Genomic DNA, 24,354 nt, shown 5'->3' with positions numbered 1-24,354 from the left:
CTTTTTTTTTTTTGTGATTTAAAAAGCATTTTATTGCTTTGTATATCATTGGCCTTTTAATATCAAAAGTAACACATACACAAAGTAAAGAACTGATCGTTCTTAATGACTTTTTCCTTAGAGAGTCAAGGGAGAAATTGGAAGAACCTAAGATGACTTCCAGTTCCTGGCTAGGGAAACTGAACATAATTTCGAGAGTTATTTAGAGATTTATTATTATGATTCATCATGGCTAACATATATTATGCACTTTGTCTATGCTAGCAATATGTTAATCACTTCATACACATCATTTCATTCGAACCTAGTAACCAGTGCAGTAGATACTGTTATTACCCCCATTTTACAGACAGGGAAATGATATTTACAGGGGTGAAGCTACTTGCCTAAGGTTACAGATCTTGAAAATGGCAAGTTGATGCTTGAAGTCAGAGCTGTCTGTCCTGCAGCCTATGTGCCTCTGGTTAGACTAAAGAAGGAGGTCAGGCTGCCTTCCAGGTCCCTAACTTGAGTGACTTGAGGTTAGACAACAGGGAGTTGGGGAGATGGGAGTTCTGGCTTCAAGGGGAAGTATCTGTAGATTGCCAAGTCTAGAGCTCAGGAGAAAGCTTTAACCTATGCTACAGGCTTGAGAGTCTTCGCCATTTAATTGCTAATGGAAGCCATGAGCATTGGTAAAGTTACGGACACGGTGACAGAGAAAGCCAATGGGTCCATGGGACTGGAAGAAAGGACTGAGAGGGGAGTGAGGCAGGAGGAAGTTGGAGTCTCCCAGAAACAGGGAGGAAGCAAATTATAAAGGGAGCTTAGTGAACAGCATCACACGCTGAACAAGGATGAAAGAGACCAGGACTCAGAGGGTCTTTGGATAGGGGCCTTTGGTTAGTTGTAACTTTGACATCAAAGTCTGTAGAGTTTCCACAGGAAACCAGTAGGAAAATGGTTGCTCTGGTTAGGGAATAAACGGAATAAAGGGAGGCCAGTAGCCTGGAATATTATTTCAGGAAGATTCATGTGAAGAGCATGTGAATTTAAGATAGAGGAAATGGTTGGGGGTGGGGAAGGAGGTAGAGGGGCACCAAGGAATAAGCGCTGTTAGAGGACAGAGAGCTGAAAGGCGTAAGGCGGAGGTGGGAGGCTAAAGCACCAGAGGAGACAAAGAGGGAGCCCGGCCTGAAGTCGCCCTGAAACTGTGTGGAAGCTGTTGTTCTGATTTGATGGCCCTCTTTCGTTTTTTTTGTTTGTTTGTTTATTTGTTTTTTTATTAATAAATTTATTTATTTTTTGAGACAGAGCCTCAAGCTATCACCCTGGGTAGAGTACTGTGGCATCGCAGCTCACAGCAACCTCCAACTCCTAGGCTTAAGTGATTGTCTTGCTTCAGCCTCCCATGTAGCTGGGACTACAGGCACAGGCCACAATGCCTGGCTATTTTTTGGTTGTAGTCATTGTTATCTGGCAGGCCCGGGCTGGATTTGAACCTGCCAGCTCTGGTGTATGTGGATGGCGCCTTAGCCACTTGAGTTACAGGTTCTGAGCCCCCTCTTTCGTTTTGAATATTCGGTATAAAACAGCTATTGAAACTTTACTTTTAATTCAACAAGGACTCCAGAAAGTTAGGAAGATACCAGTGGGAGCCATACCAACTTTATAATTTGACGCAAGCGGCAGTGGGCTAGGCGGTTACCCATGTAGCCCTGTGACACAGCAGGCAGTTCTCCTTGAGAAGTTCTCCTTGGCAGTTCTCCCCCAGGCCTGGGCCTTTGGCAGTGTTCGCAAGGGTCCAACCCACTAGCTACTCCAGGTGTCTGTTGGGGGAGACTGAGTAATAAAGCCACCATCTGCTGCCCTCTTTTGTCCTCCCTCCAACATCCCTCTCAAGTGAGTAGAGTGGGGAGCAGGTGGGACAGAGTGGGGTGCCCGCATGGGCAACCAAGTCCCAGACTATATTTTTAGGGTATTACTTAGAAAACTGAAAAGAAAAAGGGATAACATTGCTGCAAGAAGATGTTCATTGGCTGTAAAGGAAGTAGCCCAGCTCTGTGCTGTGGTATAAACCAGGAAAAACTGCAGAATCCCTGGTTAACCCAGGCAGCAGGACCAGAGGCCATGGGCATTGCAGGGTGTGGCTCCCAGGAGACCAGGACAGCCTCCCCAGGGCGATCAGGAGGGGCCACAGGAGGGGGAGATGGGACTGTTGGGTTTGCGCAGGTGGCCTATCTCTTGTTCCCTATGGCCAGCCACCAGAACATCTTCTGTGGTCCTCAGACCCCTCCTGTCTCATTACATCTCCCAGCTGGAAGTAGGAATTGCCTGAAATCCAGAGGAGGGTCCAGGCCACCCAGGGTGACCGGACAGGAAGCTACTCCCTACCCCAGACCAAGTTGGATCATCTAAGGGGAGAAAGAGGCAGCAGAGTTGGCAGGTGTCATACTCCAGGGCAGAGGACACAGGCTAGGGGAGGACCCAAGCAAAAATTAAATGGACTGCTCAGTTAAATGGCTCTCAGAGGAATGGGACGTGTGTGTGTTTGTGTGTGTGTGTCTGTGTCTGTGTCTTTGTATGTGTTGGCAGAGAGCTGGGACTAAGGGAAGATGGTGATGGTAGGTTTCTTCTGTGGAGCCAGTGGAGTTTGGGGTCATATGAAAAGGTGCCGGTGACCACCCTGAGTCCACATGGCCCAGCTAATTGGTTCTGATCCCACTACCGCCGCTGCCGCTCCTGCCTCCTGCCTTAGTCTCTTCTTCATCCTGGTCTATCAGATCTGCCCCTGCTCATGCCCAAGCTCTCACCCCATGAGCTCTCACCCAGTGTGCCCTGTGCCCCTCCTGTGTTCCAGGCACTGCCGTGGGCAGGAGACTACAGAGGAGGACAAAGGATGGGGTTCCCTGTGCAGTTCCAGTGGCTTCTCTATGCCACAGCCACCATCAAGAAAGACTGGAATCCCTAAACTGACAGCTCCCCTCCCAGTCTTCCCAAACCCAAGGGGCTGCACCTTGACCCCCTGTTCTCCCCAGCCCAGCATGGTGCTGAGCTCCCCCCTACTCCAATCCTGCTCTTACTCTGAATTGGCATTGCTTCTGACCCTCATGTTTTTTTTTGTCTATATTATTGTTAGCAAATCAGCTGTGACTGAGGCTTCTTGGAAATGGGGCCTCCTTGCAGCCTTGGGAGCAGTTAGAGAGGCAGAGCCTGGGCTGCTCCCGTCCCAGGCTCCCGCTATACTAGCCTTAAGGCCGTCTCCAGGGCTAGGGTGCCCTCTAGTGCCCACCGAGCATGCAACCATCCTTGGCCAAGGGAAGGTTCAGGTCTCCATCAAGGGGACAGACTGGCTCATGCCCTGCGAGGGTCCCCAAGCACTCAGCTGGTCCATTCCAAACACCAGTCCAAGGTAACAAGACTCTCATTTGTTTGCAGAAATATCTCAGAACCATCTTCCGAATAGCCTTCTGCTTAGCTCTTGGAGCTTAGCTCATTCTGAATAGATGTTTAGCTGAAGTCCCTTCTACTGCAATTTTAGCTCTATCCTTACTGGGAAGATGGGAACCAGGATCACCTTTTTCATTACTGAGCCCTTATGGGCTAACTGAACAGTGGTCTTTCTGCCACTTCTCTCTCAGCCTTTCCCTGGTGGCCATTTTGTCCCTCAAATAAAGTGGAGGCTGGGAGAGAAGGGGACGTTGCAACCCGGAGTCTTGGTCAGCGTTCCTTCAGAGGAGAGGTTGCCATGCAACAGAGCACCAGAAGGAGGGGGCTGGAACTCCCTGGAGATAATCTGGTCCCTGACCAGAGATGTCGCTCTGACCGCAGGAAGAGAGGCGGAGGCGAGGGGCAGGTGTGGGCTAGCTGTGCACTGTCTCCCTGAACTCAAAGTGGCAGCAAGGGGCCAGGTCTAGAACTGGGGGCTTGTTCAAGGCTCACAGGGGAAGCCCCCTGGTTCTGGGTTGTTGGAAAGGCCTCCTGGCTTCCAGCACTGTGCTGCGCCTCCATTGGCAGAGACACAGCATTCCTCCTGAGACCGAGCAAGAAAGCCTGCCTCCTCTTCCCTCTCACCCTGCTGTGCTGAACACTCTGGGCCTTAGGCCACACCAGGGAAATGTGGCACAGGAACAAGAAATAAAGGAAGTCTCAGCAAGTAGGAACCACTGTGTCCGATGGGGCACCACAGGTCTCGCCAGGGCCTCCCTCACAGTATTATTTTGTCTCAAAGACTGAGTCCCATGACTGGCACCCACCAGGTTTTCCATTACTGATGGACTTGACTGTGCTTCCCTTGAAACACCATTTAAAATATCATTGCACTAATCTAAACATCTATTGAACCTGGGTTCCCAGTGCCTGCAGCCTTCCTCCCGTGTGAGGCAGAACCCTACATAGTCCCCTGCAGGGACAGTGTTCATGAGTGGATGAAAGTCTGTCACCCTAACCGACCCTTGGCCATTCTGTGATTTCCTTTTAAGTCATGCCCACTTTAGACTTCTTTCCCTACTAGAGATGCCTGATCGTCTTAACATGGCAGCCCTCCCCTCCAGTAGCACCCCAGACCTGCTGCAGCCTCACTGAGGCTTCTGACCACCAGCAGCCAGAGTTCCAGGGCAGATGCCCCAGGCTCCGTCAGGGACTGCTGGGTAGTGGCACCTGTTGGTGGCTGCTGGTGCTTGTTTCCCCAAGACGACGTCTGGTGGGCCAGCGCAGCAGGTTCAAGACCTGTGCTCCCTCTCTTGGGTTTTGACTACACACCTTAGCGCTCATCACCCTAAAAGTCAAAATGATTAAATTCCCCCTGATTCTGTCCCTGGCTTACGGGTGCACTGCTCTTGGGTCATCCTCATCGTCTATGAAGTGGACAGTGACACTGTGGATTTAGAAAAATCAATAAGTTAGGCAGTAGCTGTGAAACCTACCACCCTGTCAGCTGAGTCTCTCTGAGAGGCCTGTCTGTCTCACCCTTTCGTATTTTTCCATGGCAGTTTCCTTTCTGTCTTAAAATATTCTGCCTTGTCCCGCTCATGTTTAGTTTTTTGAAACTAAACTTTGTCAGAAGCATTTTAAGAACTCTAAACAAATCACAGCTTCTCCTGCTCCTGGCTACATGCTTATAAACTCTCTTAAGACTCTTTTGCAGTAAGAGATACTTATCCTGCTGGAAACCACGTTACTTTGCCCAAGCTTGTCTGCTTAGGGTCCAGCCATTTGTTCTGCCCTCAGCTGACCAGAGAGCCCCACTGTCTACAGTCCCAACTGCACCTTCTCCAGGTCCACAGCTCCATCACAGGTGCTGAACTTGCAAACACCGCAGAGCTCAGCTCACACTCAGCCCCTTCCTCTGGGCAGTGGCCCACCAGCTCTCTGCCCAGTTCCCTCTGGCTCTAGGAGGATGGCTGTCCACCTGCTGCCCTCCTTTCCCTGGCCTGCTTGCTGGGCCTTTGGGTCCCTAAAGTCTGATGCACTCTTTCACACTCACACACTCACGCACATTATCCCATACTCTCACACATTCTCACACACACTCCACACTATCCCACACACTCCCATATCCCGGACTCTCACACACTCACACACTATCCCACACACTCATACACTCACACACTCACGCACTATTTCCACACCCACTGTCACACTCTCCCACACCTGCACTAATACTCTCACACATATTCACATGCCCACACTCACACACTGTCCCACACTCACACTTTGAAAATCCTTTTCCTCCATGATTTCCCTCCCATCCTCCTTCACTTTCCTCAGGAAACCTCCCACGTCCATCTGTCAGCCCAGAGCAGCCCAGACTGTGGCTGGGAGCACAGAGCAGATCGGAAAGCCAGGACTCTAGAAACCATCTCCTTTCTCTTACAGATGAGGAAACTGAGGCCCAGAAAGGGGAAGGCACTCAGCCAAGGTCAAGCAGCACAGAGGCCTTTTGTCAAAGGACAAACATACACCAAGGTGAAGGGAAGCCTGGTGCTCTGAAGTGGCTTGTGCTGCTGCGCACACCACCTGCCCCGGGTCCCCTCAATCAGTGAGGGGTCCCCTCAACACATCCACGGGAGCAGCAGCTAGCGTGGCTGCCATGTCCCTCCTCACCTGCTTCATGAGCACCCATTGTTCTCGCCTCTGCCATGTCGCTCACCCCTCATTGTATGCCATGGTTTCTTTTAAGGCCCAACCCAAGGGCTATTTCTTCCGAGAATAATTTCCCCTTCTGTGTCACCTTTCTTGGTTGTATATTCAGTTTGTACCATGCTGATACTGCTTGATCAGATGAGGCTTTGTAACTGATATTTGGAGTATATATGTTTTTGCCTGTCCAACTGAGTTATAAGCTTCAAGACAAGAGAGGTTGTGCTTCTGTGCATTTTGTCTTGAATGGGCACAATAACCAGCAAGATACTCAGTACACTGCTGGAATGTTCAGCAAATGGATAAATGGATTGGACACAAGAAGCACTTGTAAGTTGCTGACCTTCAAACCAGGGAAGAAGGGGACACATAGTTGTGTGTAGGTTTCCAAAAGTCAAGAGCAAATGGTGTGGGGAAGGGTATGTCTGGAGACTGTGAGGTTGAAGAGGAAGGAGTGCAGGTGAGACCTGGAGGAGGAGCGGGGCTGCGTGGGGAGGGGCTGGCACCTGCCAGTCTGTGCCCTGTTTAGGGGCTGCCCAGAGCTCTGGGCCCTGGGTCCTGTGCGCGCTCTTGGTGGGCCCTGAGTACTAATCACATCTTTGTCCTTCCTTGTCTCCCCCCAGAGCCAAAGGATGAAGTGGAGGTGTCAGATGATGGTGAGTGCTGGTCCCCTGTCCTTGGGCCAGGCTTGCAGGGTAGGGGGTGCTGACCACGGGTGTTGATGGCTCACCCTCACCCCAACCTGTGCCCCACAGACGAGAAGGAGCCAGAGGTTGATTACCGGACGGTGACAGTCAATACTGAACAGAAAGTATCTGACTTCTATGATATCGAAGAGCGACTAGGATCGTAAGTGGAAAGGGAAGCTGCCTTCGGGCCCCAGGGTGAGGGTGGCATAGGTCCCACAGTTGAATACAGAGCCCGGTCTTCCTGTCTTCTCCTGGGCTCTGCCTCCTCCCGACTGAGATTGGGGCAGTCAAGAGAGACTGCTCAGGGGAGCATCACTCACCCCAGCTCTCCGAGCTTCTGCACTGGCCCAGCTGCGAAAGCCATGGGCAAGTCCTGCTTTTTCTGTGCTTCAACTCACAGCATGGAGGACTAGTTGTGGATCGGATTCTCTATGGGGTCCCTTCCATTTGGCCCACAGAGGTCAGTCGAGCCTGACCAGGACTCATTCAGCAGCACCGGCCCGGCTTGAGCATCCCATTAAAATGCACAGCGGTCCTCACAGCACCCTTCACAGACTCGGTCCACACTGTCTACTCTGGCTCTGCCTGGGACGTGGAAGACACTGCTGGGTTCAGACCCCAACCTGACCTCTCCCTGGAGTAGTACAAGAGGGGGAAGAAAAAGGAATAGGACTCGGCTTCTGTCTCCAGTGGTTTTTGGGAAGTGAAGGAGTGATGCAGACCTCACACAGCTCTGCAGAGGAGTCAGCACCACCGCATAGAAATCCCACGCTCCGCTTTCCCAGCAGTGGGAGACCAGATCCTGCCTGAGCTGTCTTCAGAGATCAGTGCTAGGGAGCTGGGGGGGCAGCCCCTCAGAGATTCTCTGCATTTGGGAAGGGTCACCTCAACCCAACTCTGTGGTCCCTCTGTAGGCAGGGGAAGAGAGATGTCCCTCCAGCAGCCTAGGTAGAGAGTAGGTTTGTCAACTTTAGAAATAAGCTTTGGGGTGGCACCTGTGGCTCAAAGGAGTAGGGTGCTGGCCCCATATGCCAGAGGTGGCGGGTTTAAACCCAGCCCCGGCCAAAAACTGCAAAAAAAAAAAAAAAGAAAGAAAGAAAGAAAGAAGCTCACGCCTGTAATCCCAGCACTCTGGGAGGCCAAGAAGGGTAGACTGCTTGAGCTCAGGAGTTTGAGACCAGCCTGAGCAGGAGCGAGACCCCCATCTCTAGTAAAAATAGCTGGGCATTGTGGCAGGCGCCTGTAGTCCCAGCTACTTGGGAGCTGAGGCCAGAATATCACTTGAGCCCAAGAGTTTGAGGTTGCTGTGAGCTATGATTCCACCGCACTCTACTGGCAGTGACAAAAGCAAGACTCTGTTTTTAAAAAAGTGCTTTACTAGTTCCAACTGAGTGCAGAAAATGACAATTTTTAAAAGGAGAAAAGAAAAGAAAAAAGAGATGTGCTTCATGCAGGGGTATCCAACCTTTTGTCTTCTCTGCCACACACTGGAAGAAGAGTTGTCTTCCTAAATACACAAACACTGACCAAAGCTGATGAGCCCAGAAAAGGTCTGTGCATAGCTGGGCGTTGTGGCGGGCGCCTGTAGTCCCAGCTACTCGGGAGGCTGAGGCAAGAGAATCGCTTAAGCCCAGCAGTTGGAGGTTGCTGTGAGCTGTGTGAGGCCACGGCACTCTACCAAGGGCCATAAAGTGAGACTCTGTCTCTACAAAAAAAAAAAAAAAGAAAAGGTCTGTGCATAATTTCATGATATCGGACACCACAGATAAGCAAAATAGTCCTCACATAACCTGCACGTGGCCCGGGGGCTGCAGGGTGGACACCCTGGAGGGGTCAGCAGGCTTTTATTTTAGATTTTGTGAGTCATATGCTGTGTCACATCTACTCCGCTGTGCCACTGCAGCACAACCATGCACAGTATATAAGCAGACAGGTGTAGCTTTGTTCCAATAAAACCTTACTTATAAAAAGAGCTGGGCCAGATTGGTCCCACTGGCCATAATATGCCAACCCTAATTTAGTAGAAAGCTCAGCTGAATTTGGCTTTTCTCTCCTCCCCCTTTCGTTTGCAGTGGGAAATTCGGACAGGTCTTTCGACTTGTGGAAAAGAAAACTAGAAAAATCTGGGCAGGGAAATTCTTCAAGGCATATTCAGCAAAAGAGAAAGAGAATATCCGGCAGGAGATCAGCATCATGAACTGCCTCCACCACCCCAAGCTGGTCCAGTGCGTGGACGCCTTCGAAGAAAAGGCCAACATCGTCATGGTCCTGGAGATGTGAGTGGCCTGCCACCAGTCCCCCAATGTGTCTCTTCCAGTGTCCCACCCAGCCATTTCTGCCCAAGATGGAAAACTCTGCGACAAGGGTGTGATGTGCAAGGTACCCGCCAGCCTATGGCAGGGCTGACCAGTCAAACTGGGAGGTCTGTGTGCAGTGCTGGTACTGACCCTCTGAGCCCCAGCTGGCGGCACTCTGCTCCCTTCCATAACAACCTAACAGACTGCGAGGATCCCAAGACCCTTTTCACTCTCATCTCCCCATGAAAGAGCCAAGCTGCCCCTAAGCTCTTTGTTTCAGTAGGGGTACTCTGACCTGTAGGCAGTTTACAGTGGAAGGGGCAGGACAGGGCAGCTTCCTGACCTCCCTATGAAAGACAGGGGGCCAGGGCTGGGGGCTGCAGTCCAGGAGCAGAACCCTCACTCTGAGCCTGTCGCTGTACCTCTGTAGACCCTGTTCTGCTCTTGTTTGTGCTGTTTTTTTTTTTTGTTGTTGTTGTTTGTTTGTTTGTTTTTATTGTTGGGAATTCATTGAGGGTACAATAAGCCAGGTTACACTGATTGCAATTGTTAGGCAAAGTCCCTCTCGCAATCATGTCTTGCCCCCATTAAGTGTGACACACACCAAGGCCCCACCCCCCTCCCTCCGTTCCTCTTTCTGTTTCCCCCCCAATAACCTTAATTGTCATTAATTGTCCTCATATCAAAAGTTTGTGCTGTTTTTACTTCTCACTCCTAGAGAGCAGCTCTTTCTCTGCTGGGTTGTACCAAGGCAGAGGGATGGATCAGCTGACCTCCAGCCAAGGCTTTCCCAGAATCCTTCGTCTCCTCCACTGACCTCACACCTGGAGACACACACACAAAACGCCCACACAGATGCGCATGTTCAGACACACATTCTGGCATCAGTAAGCCAGGTGTCCTCTACTGCCTCTGAGTATTTTAAGAGTTTTCTTTCTTTTAATCTGAATTTTTTTGACTGTATGACACAATCAACTCAAAAAAAAAAAAAAAAATAGAAGACGATCCACAGGGAAAAGTCCCTACCACCGCCACAGGTAAACAATGTTGGTATCTGTATCCTTCCAGAGTTTCTGTGCAAAGATATAAGCATTTAGATTAGACATATATACATATATATTCTTATTTTCCTACCTTTAACACAAAAGGAAACTTATTGTACTCAGAATGCTATACTTTGCTTTTTTCAACAAATTGATGTGGGAGATGGTTCCATACTGACACCTAGTGAGAGTTCCACCTCGTTCTCACAGCTCTGTGAGATTTGGTTGTGTGGACATGCCACCATTTAAGCAGTCTTCTTTTGGTAAGAAGTTGGATGATTCCTAGTCTTGCTTTTACAAACAAGCATTATTTATTATAATAATCTTTGCACTTATGCCCGTGTTTATTTGTGTGATAAATTTCCAGAAGTGAAGGAGTGCTACATTGAAAGGGTATGAACACGTGACGTTTTTAGAGATACTGTGAAGTTGCCTTGAGTATCCTCAAATTGCTCATATTGAACTTGGGGCTCTCGGTCCTTTTGAGGAGACTGTCAGCATCTTGACATTCTTTCCCAGGATAGTGAGGCCAGGACGACATCCCCAGGCTTTAACTGGGAATGGGATATTAGATAGTCTTTTCCGTCCCCGCCTTCCATTAGCATTTCAGCAAACAAGTATTTCCTTTCAGTCTGTGTTCTTTGGAAAAGGCAATCGTGGTTGAGAGCACAGACTTGAGTCAGGTAAACCTTACTTCACATCCCAACTCTGCCTCTTACTTGTTATTTGACTTGAATAGGTTTCTCAGTTGCACTGACCCTTTGTTTGATCATCCATAAAAGAGGATGCTAAAACCACCTTGTGAATGCTGTGAGGATTCAGTGGGATAATCATGTAAGGCACAGCACTCCATAATGGAACTACTATGTTTTGTTTTGATTTGATTTGATTTTTTGAGTCAGAGTCTCTCACTGTTGCCCTGGTTAGAGTACCATGGCATTATAGCTCACAGCAACCTCGAACTCTTGGGCTCAAGTGATCCTTTTGTCTCAGCCTCCCGAGTAGCTGGGACTACAGGCATACACCATGACACTTGGCTAATTTTTCTATCTTTAGTAGAGATGGGGCCTCACTCTTGCCTGAGCTGGTCTTGAACCCCTGAGCCCAAGCAATCCACCTGCCTTGGCCTCCCAGAGTACTAGGATTACAGGCGTGAGCCACCAAGCCCAGCCTATGGGAGCTATTAGTAGTAGAATGCATTGACGTTTTCTGTATCCTGGTCTTTTTTCTGCTTAAAAGTACTTTTTGAGCATTTAATGTCTAACTAGGTGTTGTGGAAAAATTCCTCCCTGGTATTCAGGAAGGCTGGCTTCAGTTTCTGCTACTATAGAGTTGTGAATTTGTAATTGTTAAATCCTACCAGTGAAAAGGTATTGGATTAGAGTAATCTATTTTAAGATCCCTCCCCCCCACTTTAGACTATAGAATTCTCCAATTCTGTGGAACCCTGAAAGACTCAGAGAAAATCTCCATTTGTATCTTATAATCTATTTTCAGCCCCTAAATCAAACTTTCCTCCCCACTTCCTAGAACTATTCAGCCCACGGCATGGTCTCATTCATTACACTATCACAATAGCCCTGTGGGCTGCATCTTTGCCATGTATTCCAGAACAGGTTTCTCAGTCCAGGCAGTGTGGGCATGTGAGGACATGTGAAGAAATGTCTTATCTTTAGAAGTTAGACCTTGAGCGAGATCGTGAGGGGGGCAGGGAGGGGCCAGGAGGCAGCAGGGCTTGGGGAAGGCTGGGCACCAGCTCCAGTGGGCAGAATACCATACTTAGCTTGGAATGGGGAGTTGGCAAGCTGGATGGAAAAAGAGAGAAAACTTAAGAAGGCTTCAGCTGGTCTGGCTTTTATCCCTCTACCCCTCACCTCCCCCACGGACGGCAGCAGGTCTTACGTGTACAGATGCCAGAGATGTGCCTGTAGTCGGGGGAAGAAGTTTGCCCCTTGGTAGGAACTCAACCAAAGAAGAAGGGAGCAGGTTCATCTGCTATCTGTGTATGCCTTCCAGCTTGACCACTGACAGGGGAAAGGTTGATTTTCAGCATTTGCTCATCCCTTTGTTTGATGGGGAAACTGAGATTAAGAGAAGGATGGTGCCTGGTGATACAGAAAAATGAAAATGTATTCCAGGGTTCCAGTGTTAGGTCAGCTGCCTCAAATATAGCGAGAAATAAGAATGAATGTTTTCAGCCCTTTTGACTTCTGATTCTTGGCAAGCCCTCCATGTATAGCAGTTGCTCTAACCAGGGGTTCTTTCAGGCCTCTGGCATGGACCCTGAGCTTGTCATTTTAGAAGTGCTTGGGACATTCCAAGGAGCACTGAGGAGGAACTGAAATTTAGACTGAGCCATCTGTGCCTCATCTCATCTTTGTGCTACCATTAGCAAAATTTATCAGAGACCATCCAGCTGGCTGCCATGAGACAAGGACAGGGTCTGGGTATCAAGTCCACTCAGCACCACTGCTTCTGGCTGCCTACGGAGGTTGGTTAACATCTAGAGTTGGGGGGATAAATTTGATCCTTTGGGATTAGGTAGTTTTGGAGATAGGTGTTTATTCATTGCACTCACTCGCTATTCATTTATTAAGCACACATTGCCTCTGGCCCAGTTGTAGCTTTTGACATCCCATCTCTGTGGGCAGCAACTTCTTTCTATCACAACAATACTTTCCATCCATAGCTTTGAGAATTTTGAAAAGAAATCTACAGAATCATTAATTCTACTTGTTGAACCCCTTCCATTCTAGAAAGTAGACCATAAGAACAATTGTCAAGATCTATTTTATGTTTGAAGAGGATTAAACCTATTTGAATTTATATTGAATAGGTATTGTTAACGCTTCTAAAAATGCATCAGTAATTATCTCCATGGCTCAGATTTCTACCCCTCATTACCTCAGACGTTCCCAAGGGCTTTGAAAATCATGGTTGCTTGCCTTTTCAGAATATTTTAAATATAAAAGAAAACATTTTGGGGCACCTTGTCTGAGCCAAATCTTGTCAGTTGCAAATAAGTGTCTAGAGATGAGCCAGATTTCTTATAGACATGTTTACAAACAACTTCACTCCAAGGCTGAGTTTAAAAAAGAAAAAGAGCAGAGAAACAAGGTTGTGGATGCCCAGGGAGGGAAAGATCATTTCATGGGGAAACAGGAACAGATTTTTCAGAAGATGTGAATTTCAACTGGCTTACCAGGAAAGGTAGTTGAGAAAGCCAGTATTTCTCATTCTTATGATCTAGTCTGGTCATAAGAATGACCTGGGGTATTTTTTAAAACTGTGGATCCTCAGATCTCGCCCAAGATTTTCTAAATCAAAATCTCCAGAGGAAGAGCTTAAGAATCTGTATTTTTTTAGCCGGGCATTGTGGCGGGCACCTGTGGTCCCACCTGCTCGGGAGGCTGAGGCAAGAGAATCACCTAAGCCCAGGAACTGGAGGTGGCCGTGAGCTGTGTGATGCCACAACACTCTACCAAGGGTGACAAAGTGAAACTCTGTCTCTAAAAAACAAACAAACAAAAAAGAATCTGTATATTTAACAAGAGCCCCAAGTGATTCTTTAAAATAAAAAAAATTGATAGTTAACATCGTGCATTTACTATGTACCAGACATTCTTCTAAGCACGTTACCTGTATTAACAATATTCATCATTTGCAGCAACCTTGTGAGGTGGTGCTGTTTTTAGCTGCATCTTACAGATGAGGAAATTGAAACAGAGATGTTAAGAGTTGGTTTAGCTTGGAGCCTTGGTGGAGAGCATTAGAAATGGAGGACACAAGGACAAGAGCGCCACCTTCTGGCCTTGCAGGGACCTTCTCGGGTAGATTAAAAGCAGCAGTTCAGCTCCCCCCAGTGGCCCCAGCACAGACCCACTTACCCAGCTCTGAAGTGTGTCCTGTGGCAGACACACTGGTGAGCTGGGCCTCACAATGCATCTCTCTCTCCCGTTCCCTCTCTCTCTCCCACAGGGGTTAGAGATGAGATCCATTTGGTCCACCACAAGTTGTCAAACAATGATTAATATGTACTGAGCACCTAGTGTGTGTTAAGGCATGATACTTTACAAAGGATTGCACATTCCAGCTCTATGAGGTAGGGTCAGATGAGGAAACTGGGGCTCAAAAACGTAAACCAACTTACCCGAGGTCACACAGCTTACAAAAGGCAGAAACAGGATTCAAACTTAGTTCCTTCCCTCTTCACAATGGCTCCCCGGAAGAGAGGGCACACCCTTATACAAAGTCTGGGTGGGCTGAGAACCAAGCCCACCCAGACTTCTTCAACTGGTAGACCCACCAGCTGCTATAGAATGGTGAGCTACTGATATAATATCATAAGTGACCAAGGAGATGCATTAAATTTGCTGAGCAGTGAGCAAGGGAGATAGGTTAAAGGACTGGGACAACTAAAGCAGTGGGGCCTCATTCTCACTGAAAGGCAGGCCGGCTGAGGCCTGGGAGCCATGTTTGGCTGAGGACCGAGCAGCTGTGGCTCCAGAAGCATGGAGTTAATTGGACATGGAAGGATCTAGTGTCTGCCCAGGTAGAGAAGACTACACTCCAGGCTGGGCAAGGAAGTGGCCCAGGGGAGACACACTGGTTATGGCCAAAGGGAGTTATGATGCTGTAGGCCTAGCTGGAGTAAGCAGATCTATCACAGATGTGGATCTGATGTGTTATAACCAACCCATTGTAGGAAATTTGCTTAAGCTCCTTATTATTGGAGATCTTTTTCTGTCTCTGCCTATGCAAAATAAATGCTCCTGGTAACTGTGTTTTAAACTTTAGTTCCCTGTGACTAAACAATACAGCTAAAGTATAAGAATGTTCCCATATGCATCTGTGATCGTTTGAGAGGAAGAGACTGCCCAGTGGTCCCTCTTTTTGCTAAGGAGGTTATGTCTGGGTGTCTCCATTCACACCCTCTTGTGAAACAGCCTGGCCTAGATGCTGCCCTCAATCTCTAGCAACTTAGTGAGTACAGGGCAGGGTTCCCCAAGCAGGAGCGCGGGAGGCTCTGGCCCTCCTCCGGTGACCGAAGATGGCCTTGGACCCTACCCTGGTGATGAAAGATGGAATTCAGGAAACTGCGCAGAATGTGCCTGTCACCCCAGTACCCTGGGCCTTCCTGCCAGTCTACTCCCCAGCCTCCCCTTGGGCTCACTCCCTGCCCCCCCACCCCGGCCCACACGATGGTGTGATCTGACCACTCTGCTGTCCCTGCCCCCTATCCCCGCAGCGTGTCCGGGGGGGAGCTGTTTGAGCGCATCATTGATGAGGACTTCGAGCTGACAGAGCGCGAGTGCATCAAGTACATGCGGCAGATCTCGGAGGGCGTGGAGTACATCCACCGGCAGGGCATAGTGCACCTGGACCTCAAGCCCGAGAACATCATGTGTGTCAACAAGACGGGCACCAGGATCAAGCTCATTGACTTCGGTTTGGCCAGAAGGCTGGGTAAGGCCAGTCCCTCCACCTGCTGTCCACACCGTGTAGTGGCAGGGCCTGTTCGCATTCCACACACAGCAGTTAGACGAAGTGGACAGTGTAGGGGTTAAACCCGAGACCATGAAGACTGCTTAGGTTCCATCCTGCCCCGACCACTTACTGCTGTGTGTGCGTGGAAGCCTCAGCCTCCTTACCTGTGATGGGGTTAATACTAGCGCCTGCCTCGTAGAGTTGTTAGGGGGATCAGACGTGTGAATGCAGGTAAAGTGCTAGGAACATGCATGACAGTGATGACAATGATTATCTACTCTTTTGTTTTTCACTCTGGTGCCATGAGTGGCAAAACTTATGTAGGTCATGTTCGTTTCTCTCATCTTCATCAAACCATACAGTTTCTAGAGCACTTTCAAATTAAAAAATAAAAAGATTCTCACTGTGAGGCAGGCAGGGCAGATGTTATTAAGCCCCAACTTAAAATAAAAAAAATAATAATAATAAAAAAATTAAAAAATAAAAAAAAGCCCCAACTTAGAGACTAGGATGCCAGAATAGTTTTCCCCAGGAGGTTCCATCTTAAGCCAGGGGGAGTGCTAGGGTTGGAGTAGGGACCCTGGGCCCAGCTCAGGGAGCTCTGCTGCTCCCACACTGCGCAGAGGAAGGGAATGGAGAAGTGGAAAGGCCTTCAAACTCCGCCCTGAAAGCATTTTGGTCAGCAAATGTCTGCCTCACATTTCACCTGCATCCACTCTGTCTCAGTAGCTGTTTGATGTCTCGGTAATTGAGGAAACAGCTTCACCCTCCCCACTCGGCCACTGGCCTGTTAGCAAGGAGCCCCAGGGCTGGGGTGAGCTGGCCTTTATTTCACTACCCTAGATGGAACAGGAAGGAGCTGGCCACACTAATGCCACCCAGGACACCCAGTTCTGGTTGAGGCTGTTTGTCATCAAAAGGAAAGTAGGGTCTGATAGGTCACGACTAGCCTGGTGGTCAGTGCAGCCAGGTGAGTGTCATGCCCCAATGCCAGGTAACTGCACCGGCCCTGCTCCCTCCTACAGGGGGAGAGTGGGGGCATCCCCCCAGCATACAGGGCCTACGTTTGAACAATAACCACTAGCAATAAACAGATAGGGAGGCCACTGGCCTCAGGAGCTGGCAGCATCAGAGCCCAAGGTACACAACATTCAAGTTCTCTGTTGAAAGGATATTGTCAGGACGGTGATCTCCACCAAGGAATGATAAGAAAACTGAGAAGTAGTTCAAATGTAGCCGGAAGGGCCTAGGAGCAGGATTGGGGGCAGAGCTTCCCTATCATAAGGGCTGGTAGTGGCTTTGTTGTAGAACACTCTCCACAGGCCCTGCAAAGTTAAAAGTAGAGCAAGCCCAGCGGCCATAGGCTAGCCACCCCCCTGCTGCTGACTGGGAGCTGGTACCTACAGCAGGTACTAATGGGCAACTCTGATCCTTTATGGCTAAGAGGTGCTGCCTTGGGGTTAGGGCCTCTCCCAACTGCCTTCCCAGCAGCTCCCAGAGGACAGGACAGCCATGGAGCTGTGTTGAGGCAGTGGGTGGGCTGGGGAAAGCATGGCTTGGGAGTCACATGCTTGAGTCTGACTGCTACTTACTGAGTGAGGGAATCACTTCCCTGGCCTCCATTGGTAATATAGGTATCACCTATCTCACCCTTAGGATTGGTGAGACTATTAAATGGGAAAATCCTTGTAAAGCTGATAGCAGGGAACATAAGACGTGAATGTTAGAGATTATTATTAAGCACAAGTCAGAGGATCCCTTGGGCAGGCACTTTAACGGCCTCTTCTCTCCCTGGCTGCCCCACCCACAGGAGGTAAATGTGCAGTGTGTTGATGCCCTTGCTTTATAAGAAGGCCGAATGTCTCTGTGCCATCCCAAGGACAGAGCACCCAGGGCCAGGTCAGGGCCAACCCACTGAGGAGGGCAGCCACCTACCTTGTGATGTGCTGGGGGCTAATGCCTCTTCCTCCTGGTTTCAGAGAACGCTGGGTCTCTCAAGGTCCTCTTCGGCACCCCAGAGTTCGTGGCTCCCGAAGTGATCAACTATGAGCCCATCGGCTATGCCACAGACATGTGGAGCATCGGAGTCATTTGCTACATCCTGTGAGTGCCCAGCACACAGGCTGGGGCAGGGTCCCATGGAAGGAGCCCAGGCTACCCCAACGCTGTGAGGGAGTGGTCAGGGTGGGTCATGTTGGGGATCCCACCCCAGAGTCAGGAGGGTGTGGGCTCCCGACAGGTCAGTAGTCTGAATCACATTCTGCACCATTACGTAGCTCCACACACAAGGTCCCCACCCTGGGCCCCTCACTATCCCCAAGGCTGGCCAGCCTGGGGCCCTTGGTCAGGAGGGTGGGAAATGTGGCTGTATGTATGCCCTCACTTGTGTAGGTGGCTCTAAAAAGGAGGGAGCCAGGTGCATATCTCGGGGTATCCTCATTGTCTTCAAAGGCCAGCACTGGGTCCCTCCTGAGGATGGGGACCCCAAAGGCCCGCCTCATCTCCGAGTCCAGTATAAGGACTTTTGAGAACAGAGCCTTCAGTGGGACCAACAGATTGGCACAGTAATTAGAACTGGGAAATCAGATGGAAAATATGAAGACATTTCAATGAACAGTGCTGCAGAAAGAGAGGGGTGGCTGGCGACCTAGGCCACTCATGTGCATGGACCATCTAGGCATTGCCTTGAATTGCAGGTTTGGATTCAGGTCTGGGGGACCTGAGATTGCACATTTCTAACAGGCTGTGTGTTGCCAACAATGCTGCTCTAAGGACCACACTGGGATTAGCACGGCCCTTAAGAACACACTCTCGGTGGGTGAGGTCTTGCTGAATTTGTCCCTAAAGCCTCAGAGAAAGGCCCTGAACTTGTGTGGTAATGTGCAGTCACAGGATGGTCTTGCTGAAGATGCAGATGTGTGTGTATTTAGTAAAAAGTATTTTTGTTGTCAAAACAAAAGAAAAAATATACTGTTATAGAAAACTTGAAGAGGACTTCTGAGGATACTTTCTTGGAAGTATCTCAGACCAAGTTTGAGAAAAGGCTGTAGGTCAGCAGTTCTCAACCTGTGGGTCATAACCCACAGGAACTATTTTAAAGGTTTGCGGCGTTAGGAAGGTTGAGAACCACAGCTGTAGGTGATTCTGATGCATAGTTGGGTTTAGGAGCCAGTGCTACGGAAGCTTCAGTAGAAGTGGGGCGACTTTTGTGCAATATGGCTTTTTTACATGCTCCGGAGTTTTACTCTGATGGTGGCCTGTTAGGACAGACCCCTCAGTGGAACCTGTGACACGGTTCTGTACCCTAAACAGTCATCTCCAGACTGGGAGATGGTGCCTGGGATCAGCACCAGATACCAGATCAGTGAAGAAGCTGTGGGCTGAGCATACATTTCCCTGCCTCTCCTCTCCCCACCCCTGCCCACTCCCCAGAACAACAGGGCTGATGAATAAACAACCAAGCCAGGGGCTTTACCCCTGCTCCCCTGGTAAGTAAGGAACAGCAGGGCTGGGGCTCAGCCTGCCCCTCCTGGGGTTGTCTGAGGCCTAGACAGTGCTCACACTGACTCTGACCCTGGAGAAGCAGTCCTCAGCCAGGTTACTCCGTGCAGACCCAGCTGCCTTATAGCTCGCCTGGTCCTGGGGACCCTCTCCAGCCATCAGAGAGCCTTGCCTTGCTGTTTGCCCTTCAGTTTTCCCACACTGTGACACAGGGTTGACCTGCAGCAAGTCTTTCCACATAGGATCTTTTTTTTTTTTTTTTTTGAGACAGAGTCTCACTTTGTCACACTTGGTAGAGTGCTATGGTGTCATAGCTCACAGCAACCTCAAACTCTTGGGCTCAAGCAGTCTCTTGCCTCGTTTTTCATTTTTAGTAGAGATGGGGTCTCACTCTTGCTCAGGCTGGTCTCGTGAGCTCCAGCGATCCTCCTGCCTCGACCTCCCAGAGTGCTACGATTACAGGAATGAGCCACCGTGCCCAGCCACTCCACATAAGCTCTTCACTGGTGGCCTGTGGCCAGGACTCAATCCTCCTCTGCCACCGAAGTGACTGGGACCAAGGAAGCCCATGTAGCAGCCCACTTCCCACAGGCTGAGCAGGGTGACCAGCCATCCCAGTTTATCAGGGTATAGGACTTTTAGTGCTAAAATGGAGACAGTCTCAAGCAAACCAAGACAGTTGGTGTCTCTGCTGTCAGTGACAGAGCAGTGGCTAGACTGCTCAGTGAGTTTTCACAGTGAACATACCTGTGTCACCTATACTCAGATCAACAAACCAAACACCTCCAGGGCCCTGCAGCCCTCTGGTGACCCTCTTGTTTTTGTCCCCAGAGGTAATTCTGTCCTCGTGTCTAATGTCATGGCTTAGCTCTGCCTATTCTCGAACTTTATATAAAAGAAATTATACGGAAAGAAGTGTCTGGCTTTTTTGCTTGGCACCATCTGTGAGATTCACTCAATGACTTGGCGTTAATGTGTCGCTGTAGAGTGTTTGTCCTCAGAGCTACGTAGTATCCCATTGTGTGAACATAATCCAGTTAATTTATCCGTTCTACTTGGACGGACAGTTGAGTAGTTCCCAACTACATGGAGTATGATAGCATCTTGGATTATCACAAGCATTCTGTGTGTGTGTTTCAGTGAACACACTTATACACTTGTTCTGCTGGTTGGCCTTATAATCTAGAACTATAATTGTGCGTTATAAGAATACTTTATTGTAAAAGGAAAGTTCTTCTAGGTAGAGAAACAAACACAGTAATTCACTATACTACCTTGTTTGCTTACTTTTAGATTACTCTTTTTATCTCTTTTTTTGTCTTTTTTTATTACAGTGGAACATATTGAGCATTGAACCTTTTTTTTTTTTTGTAGAGACAGAGTTTCACTTTATTGCCCTCGGTAGAGTGCCGTGGCCTCACACAGCTCACAGCAACCTCCAACTCCTGGGCTTAAGCGATTCTCTTGCCTCAGCCTCCCGAGCAGCTGGGACTACAGACGCCCGCCACAACGCCCAGCTATTTTTTGGTTGCAGTTTGGCCGGGGCCGGGTTTGAACCCGCCACCCTCGGTATATGGGGCCAGCGCCTTACCGACTGAGCCACAGGCGCCACCCCGAGCATTGAACTTTTAGATTACTTTAAAGCTAAGACCAAAAGTTTTTGGAAGGGGGAGATCATTTTGATGCTGAAGGTGTTTGGACAGGGAGTTTTGTGGGGAGAGTGTACAGGGCAGGAGGACAGAGACCAGCTCAGCCTGGGTCAGCCCTGCACACCTCCTGGGTCTTGGACAAACTCCCCCATCCTCCACCCTTGCCCCGTGATCCACTGTCCTCTGGGGCTTTTCAGGGCTGGCTCACACAGGTGGAGGACGAGGTCTGGGACAGTCTCTTCTGAGTGCTGCTCTTCACAACAGAAAGAGGTGCTGAAAATAAAAGTCAGATCCACTAGAGGGCTTCCAGTAAGCCCCTGGGAACTGTAGAGCCCCTGCTGGGAGCAGCCAGCTGAGGCTCACTAGTGGCCCTCCTGGCATCCTTTGCCCCCCTCTGCCCCTCTCTTTGGAGCTGGCTGTCTCCCTGGCAGTACTGGTCAGGGCCACTTCCACCTTTGTCCCAGGGAACACTTCCTGATCTCCTTGCTGGGGCTGGTGAGAGAGGGGAGGCCAGTCTAGGAGGGAAAGCGCTGTGCTGTCTCAGTAGAGAGTCTGACCCCACAGGAGGACTCCTGCAGTGATTCCCACACACGCCCCACAGACAGATTAGGGAAGTTCCTATTTTCGTAGCAGAGACACTAGCCCAGCGGCCAGCTCTCCTGGGACTTGGGCTGTGCTTTCCATGCAGGGTAGGGAAGGAACAGGTGGGGTCATGGAGCCCCCGCCCACCGCCCTGAGCCTGAAAAGAGACATTAGATCGCATGGGTACCTAGAGAGGCCTGAGTTAGCAATACCCATTTGGTTTCAAGCAAGAAGAGCTTCTGCAGGGAAGCTCAGAGCCACATGTCCATGTGGAAGAAATCATACACCTGCCTCCTTTCATGAGGCCTCCTTCCCTCTGCCTTTCCCCCTCCCCTGTTTCCTAGATTTGGTGCAGCCCTGCTGCCTGTGGGAGATCAGAACAACCCTTCTCTGAGCCCTGCCCTCAGCCCTGCTCCAAAAATTCCTCCTTTCCCACCCTGCCCCCACACCAGCTGAGCAATTGCTGCTCTACCCCCCACCCCCCATCTTGTTGAATGTGTCAGCAGCACAGACTTCCAGGGCTGTGATCAGGGGGATGCCAGGAGGGAGCAGGGGGTGCATCAGGGAGGCAGGAAAACTCCTCCCAGGACAGCAGCACAGACAGCGGGCCAGGAGTTCTGGTGTCCTCTGCCTCCCCACCCAGGCCCGCCCCTGCCCTCCCCACTCCCTCATCAAGCCCACCCTCCACCTCCAGGTTTTGCTTTCTGAGAACTTGGGCTGTGGTTAACACAACTAAAGCTCAGGGGCCTGCTTCCTCAGCCATTGCACGGATGATACTCAGCTCTACCCGTGACCTGCCTAGTCCTCTCAAATCCATCCTTGTATCCCGTGGCTAAAATGAACAAAAGACTAGCCCCTTCCTGTGTGTTGGATAGCTCTGCTGGCAGATGTGTGGTCTTCTTAGCTGGCCACTCATGCAGCTAGGTCATCTGCTACTGCTTGCAAAACAACACAGAGAAAGCGTAGTCCAAGAGGCATTTCTGCCCCTCTGTTCTCCTGATCTCTGTCCTGGGAGCAGATCCCCTGGGTGGAACCACTCTGCAGGGAGACTGAGGATTAAGACACCCTGCAGTTATGACCTTTGTGACTCATGGGCACAATGACTAATATTTCACTATGAAAAATGAATGCAGAGACTCTGTTTATACTGGAGGTGTCATGTGAAGAAAAAGCAAAACACCTGAGAACCTACCCAGATTGATTTGTGCAAAAAACAGATTAATCTATTAGTTGAAAACTAGATAAGACAGGAAGAGAAGTAAAGAGTTGTGTTTTAATGCTAATGTTCTTTGCTGACTGATTTTTTTTTTCAAATAATGAATAAAAAGACTTGTTTGTGATACCTTATGCAAATTCTAGCAATAAAGAAAAAAAGTTTAGGGCAGTGCTTGTGGCTCAGTGAGTAGGGCACCCCATATACCGAGGGTGGTGGGTTCAAACCCAGCCTCGGCCAAATCGCAACAAAAAAATAGCCGGGCGTTGTGGCAGGTGCCTGTAGTCCCAGCTACTCGGGAGGCTGAGGCAAGAGAATCGCCTAAGCCCAAGGATTTGGAGGTTGCTGTGAGCTGTGACAGCACAGCACTCTACCGAGGGTTAATAAGTGAAACTCTGTCTCAAAAAAAAAAAATTAAATTAAATTTTAAAAAGTTTTAAAATCCTGCAAAGCCCACCACCCAGAAATACGGTTACAGAAAATTCAGGCGCTCTCTCTGTCCTTGTGTCATCAGGCTGTACATATATTCCATGTTTTATTTTACAGATGTGGGTTTTTGTTTGTTTTCTGGTTTCTTTCTCTTTTCTTTTTCTTTCTTTTTTTTTTTTTTTCTGAAACAGAGTGTCACTTTGTCACCCTCAGTAGAGTACTGTGGCAACATAGCTCACAGCAACCTCCAACTCTTGGGCTCAAGCAATTCTCTTGCCTCAGCCTCCTAATTACCTGGGACTTACAGGCACCTGCCACATGCCTGCTTTTCTTTTTTTTTTTTTTTTTTTTTTTTTGTAGAGACGGAGTTTCACTTTATGGCCCTCGGTAGAGTGCCGTGGCCTCACACAGCTCACAGCAACCTCCAACTCCTGGGCTTAAGCGATTCTCTTGCCTCAGCCTCCCGAGTAGCTGGGACTACAGGCGCCCGCCACAACGCCCGGCTATTTTTTGGTTGCAGTTTGGCCGGGGCCGGGTTTGAACCCGCCACCCTCAGTATATGGGGCCGACGCCTTACTGACTGAGCCACAGGCACCGCCCATGCCTGCTTTTCTTAGAGATGGGGTCTCTCTCTGACTCAGGCTGATCTGGAACCAGTGAACTCAGGCAATCCATCCACCTCGGCCTCCTAGAGTGCTAGGATTATAGGCGTGAGCCACCCACGCCCAGACTTTTATTTATTTATTTATTTTGAGACAGGGTCTCTGTCACACAGGCCAGAGTGCAATGGCATTGTCATAGCTCACTGCAACCTCAAACTCCTGGGCTCAAGCGATCCTCCCACCTCATTCTCCCAAGCAGCTGAGACTACAAATGCATGCCATGACACCTGGCTAATTTTTTTGTTTTTTGTAGGGAAGGGGTCTCACTTTTGCTCGGCCTGGTTTCCAACTTAACATGCTCTTTAATAGGGAGAATGCAGGGGGAGCTCACCAGGCCAGGGGTATGGAGGGCATTTCAAACAGATGGGTTGGAGGAGGACCACCAAAGGGTGGTGGTGAGGAGCTCCCCGAAGAGGCCACCATCAAGGAGCTCCCCAACTGAAGCAGCACGGAGATTAAGACCTATCTTTGCAGGATTACAGTTCCTAATTAGGAAAGGAGGTTTGCAGAAGGGGACCGTTCAGCATTCCACAGCAGGGCTGTTTGCTTTTCCTGTCATCTTTCCGAGTGCTGCAGATGGAAAATGTGAAGAGCAGAAGAAGCAGGTAGCTGAGAAGCCAGAGACAGGCTGCTTCTCTGTGAGGCTTGCTTAGACCACCCAGCATTGCAGAGGTGGGGCGAG

General features: G+C 49.5%; 1 protein-coding gene across 4 annotated transcripts in view; it reads left to right on the top strand.

Moving 5' to 3' along the window:
- Positions 1-24,354, top strand: part of MYLK (myosin light chain kinase) — a 212,626-nt gene that overhangs the window by 168,782 nt on the left and 19,490 nt on the right. For all 4 annotated transcript variants that reach the window (XM_053565244.1, XM_053565243.1, XM_053565242.1 and 1 more), the window contains 5 exons: positions 6,744-6,776; positions 6,876-6,969; positions 8,882-9,085; positions 15,398-15,615; positions 17,616-17,739. In XM_053565244.1, the coding sequence (XP_053421219.1) occupies positions 6,744-6,776; positions 6,876-6,969; positions 8,882-9,085; positions 15,398-15,615; positions 17,616-17,739 (673 nt within the window). The remainder of the gene's footprint in view (positions 1-6,743; positions 6,777-6,875; positions 6,970-8,881; positions 9,086-15,397; positions 15,616-17,615; positions 17,740-24,354) is intronic.

This window comes from Nycticebus coucang, chromosome 16 (genome assembly GCF_027406575.1).
Source record: "Nycticebus coucang isolate mNycCou1 chromosome 16, mNycCou1.pri, whole genome shotgun sequence".
NCBI lineage: Eukaryota > Metazoa > Chordata > Mammalia > Primates > Lorisidae > Nycticebus > Nycticebus coucang.
This window is presented reverse-complemented; position numbering and strand designations above follow the sequence as displayed.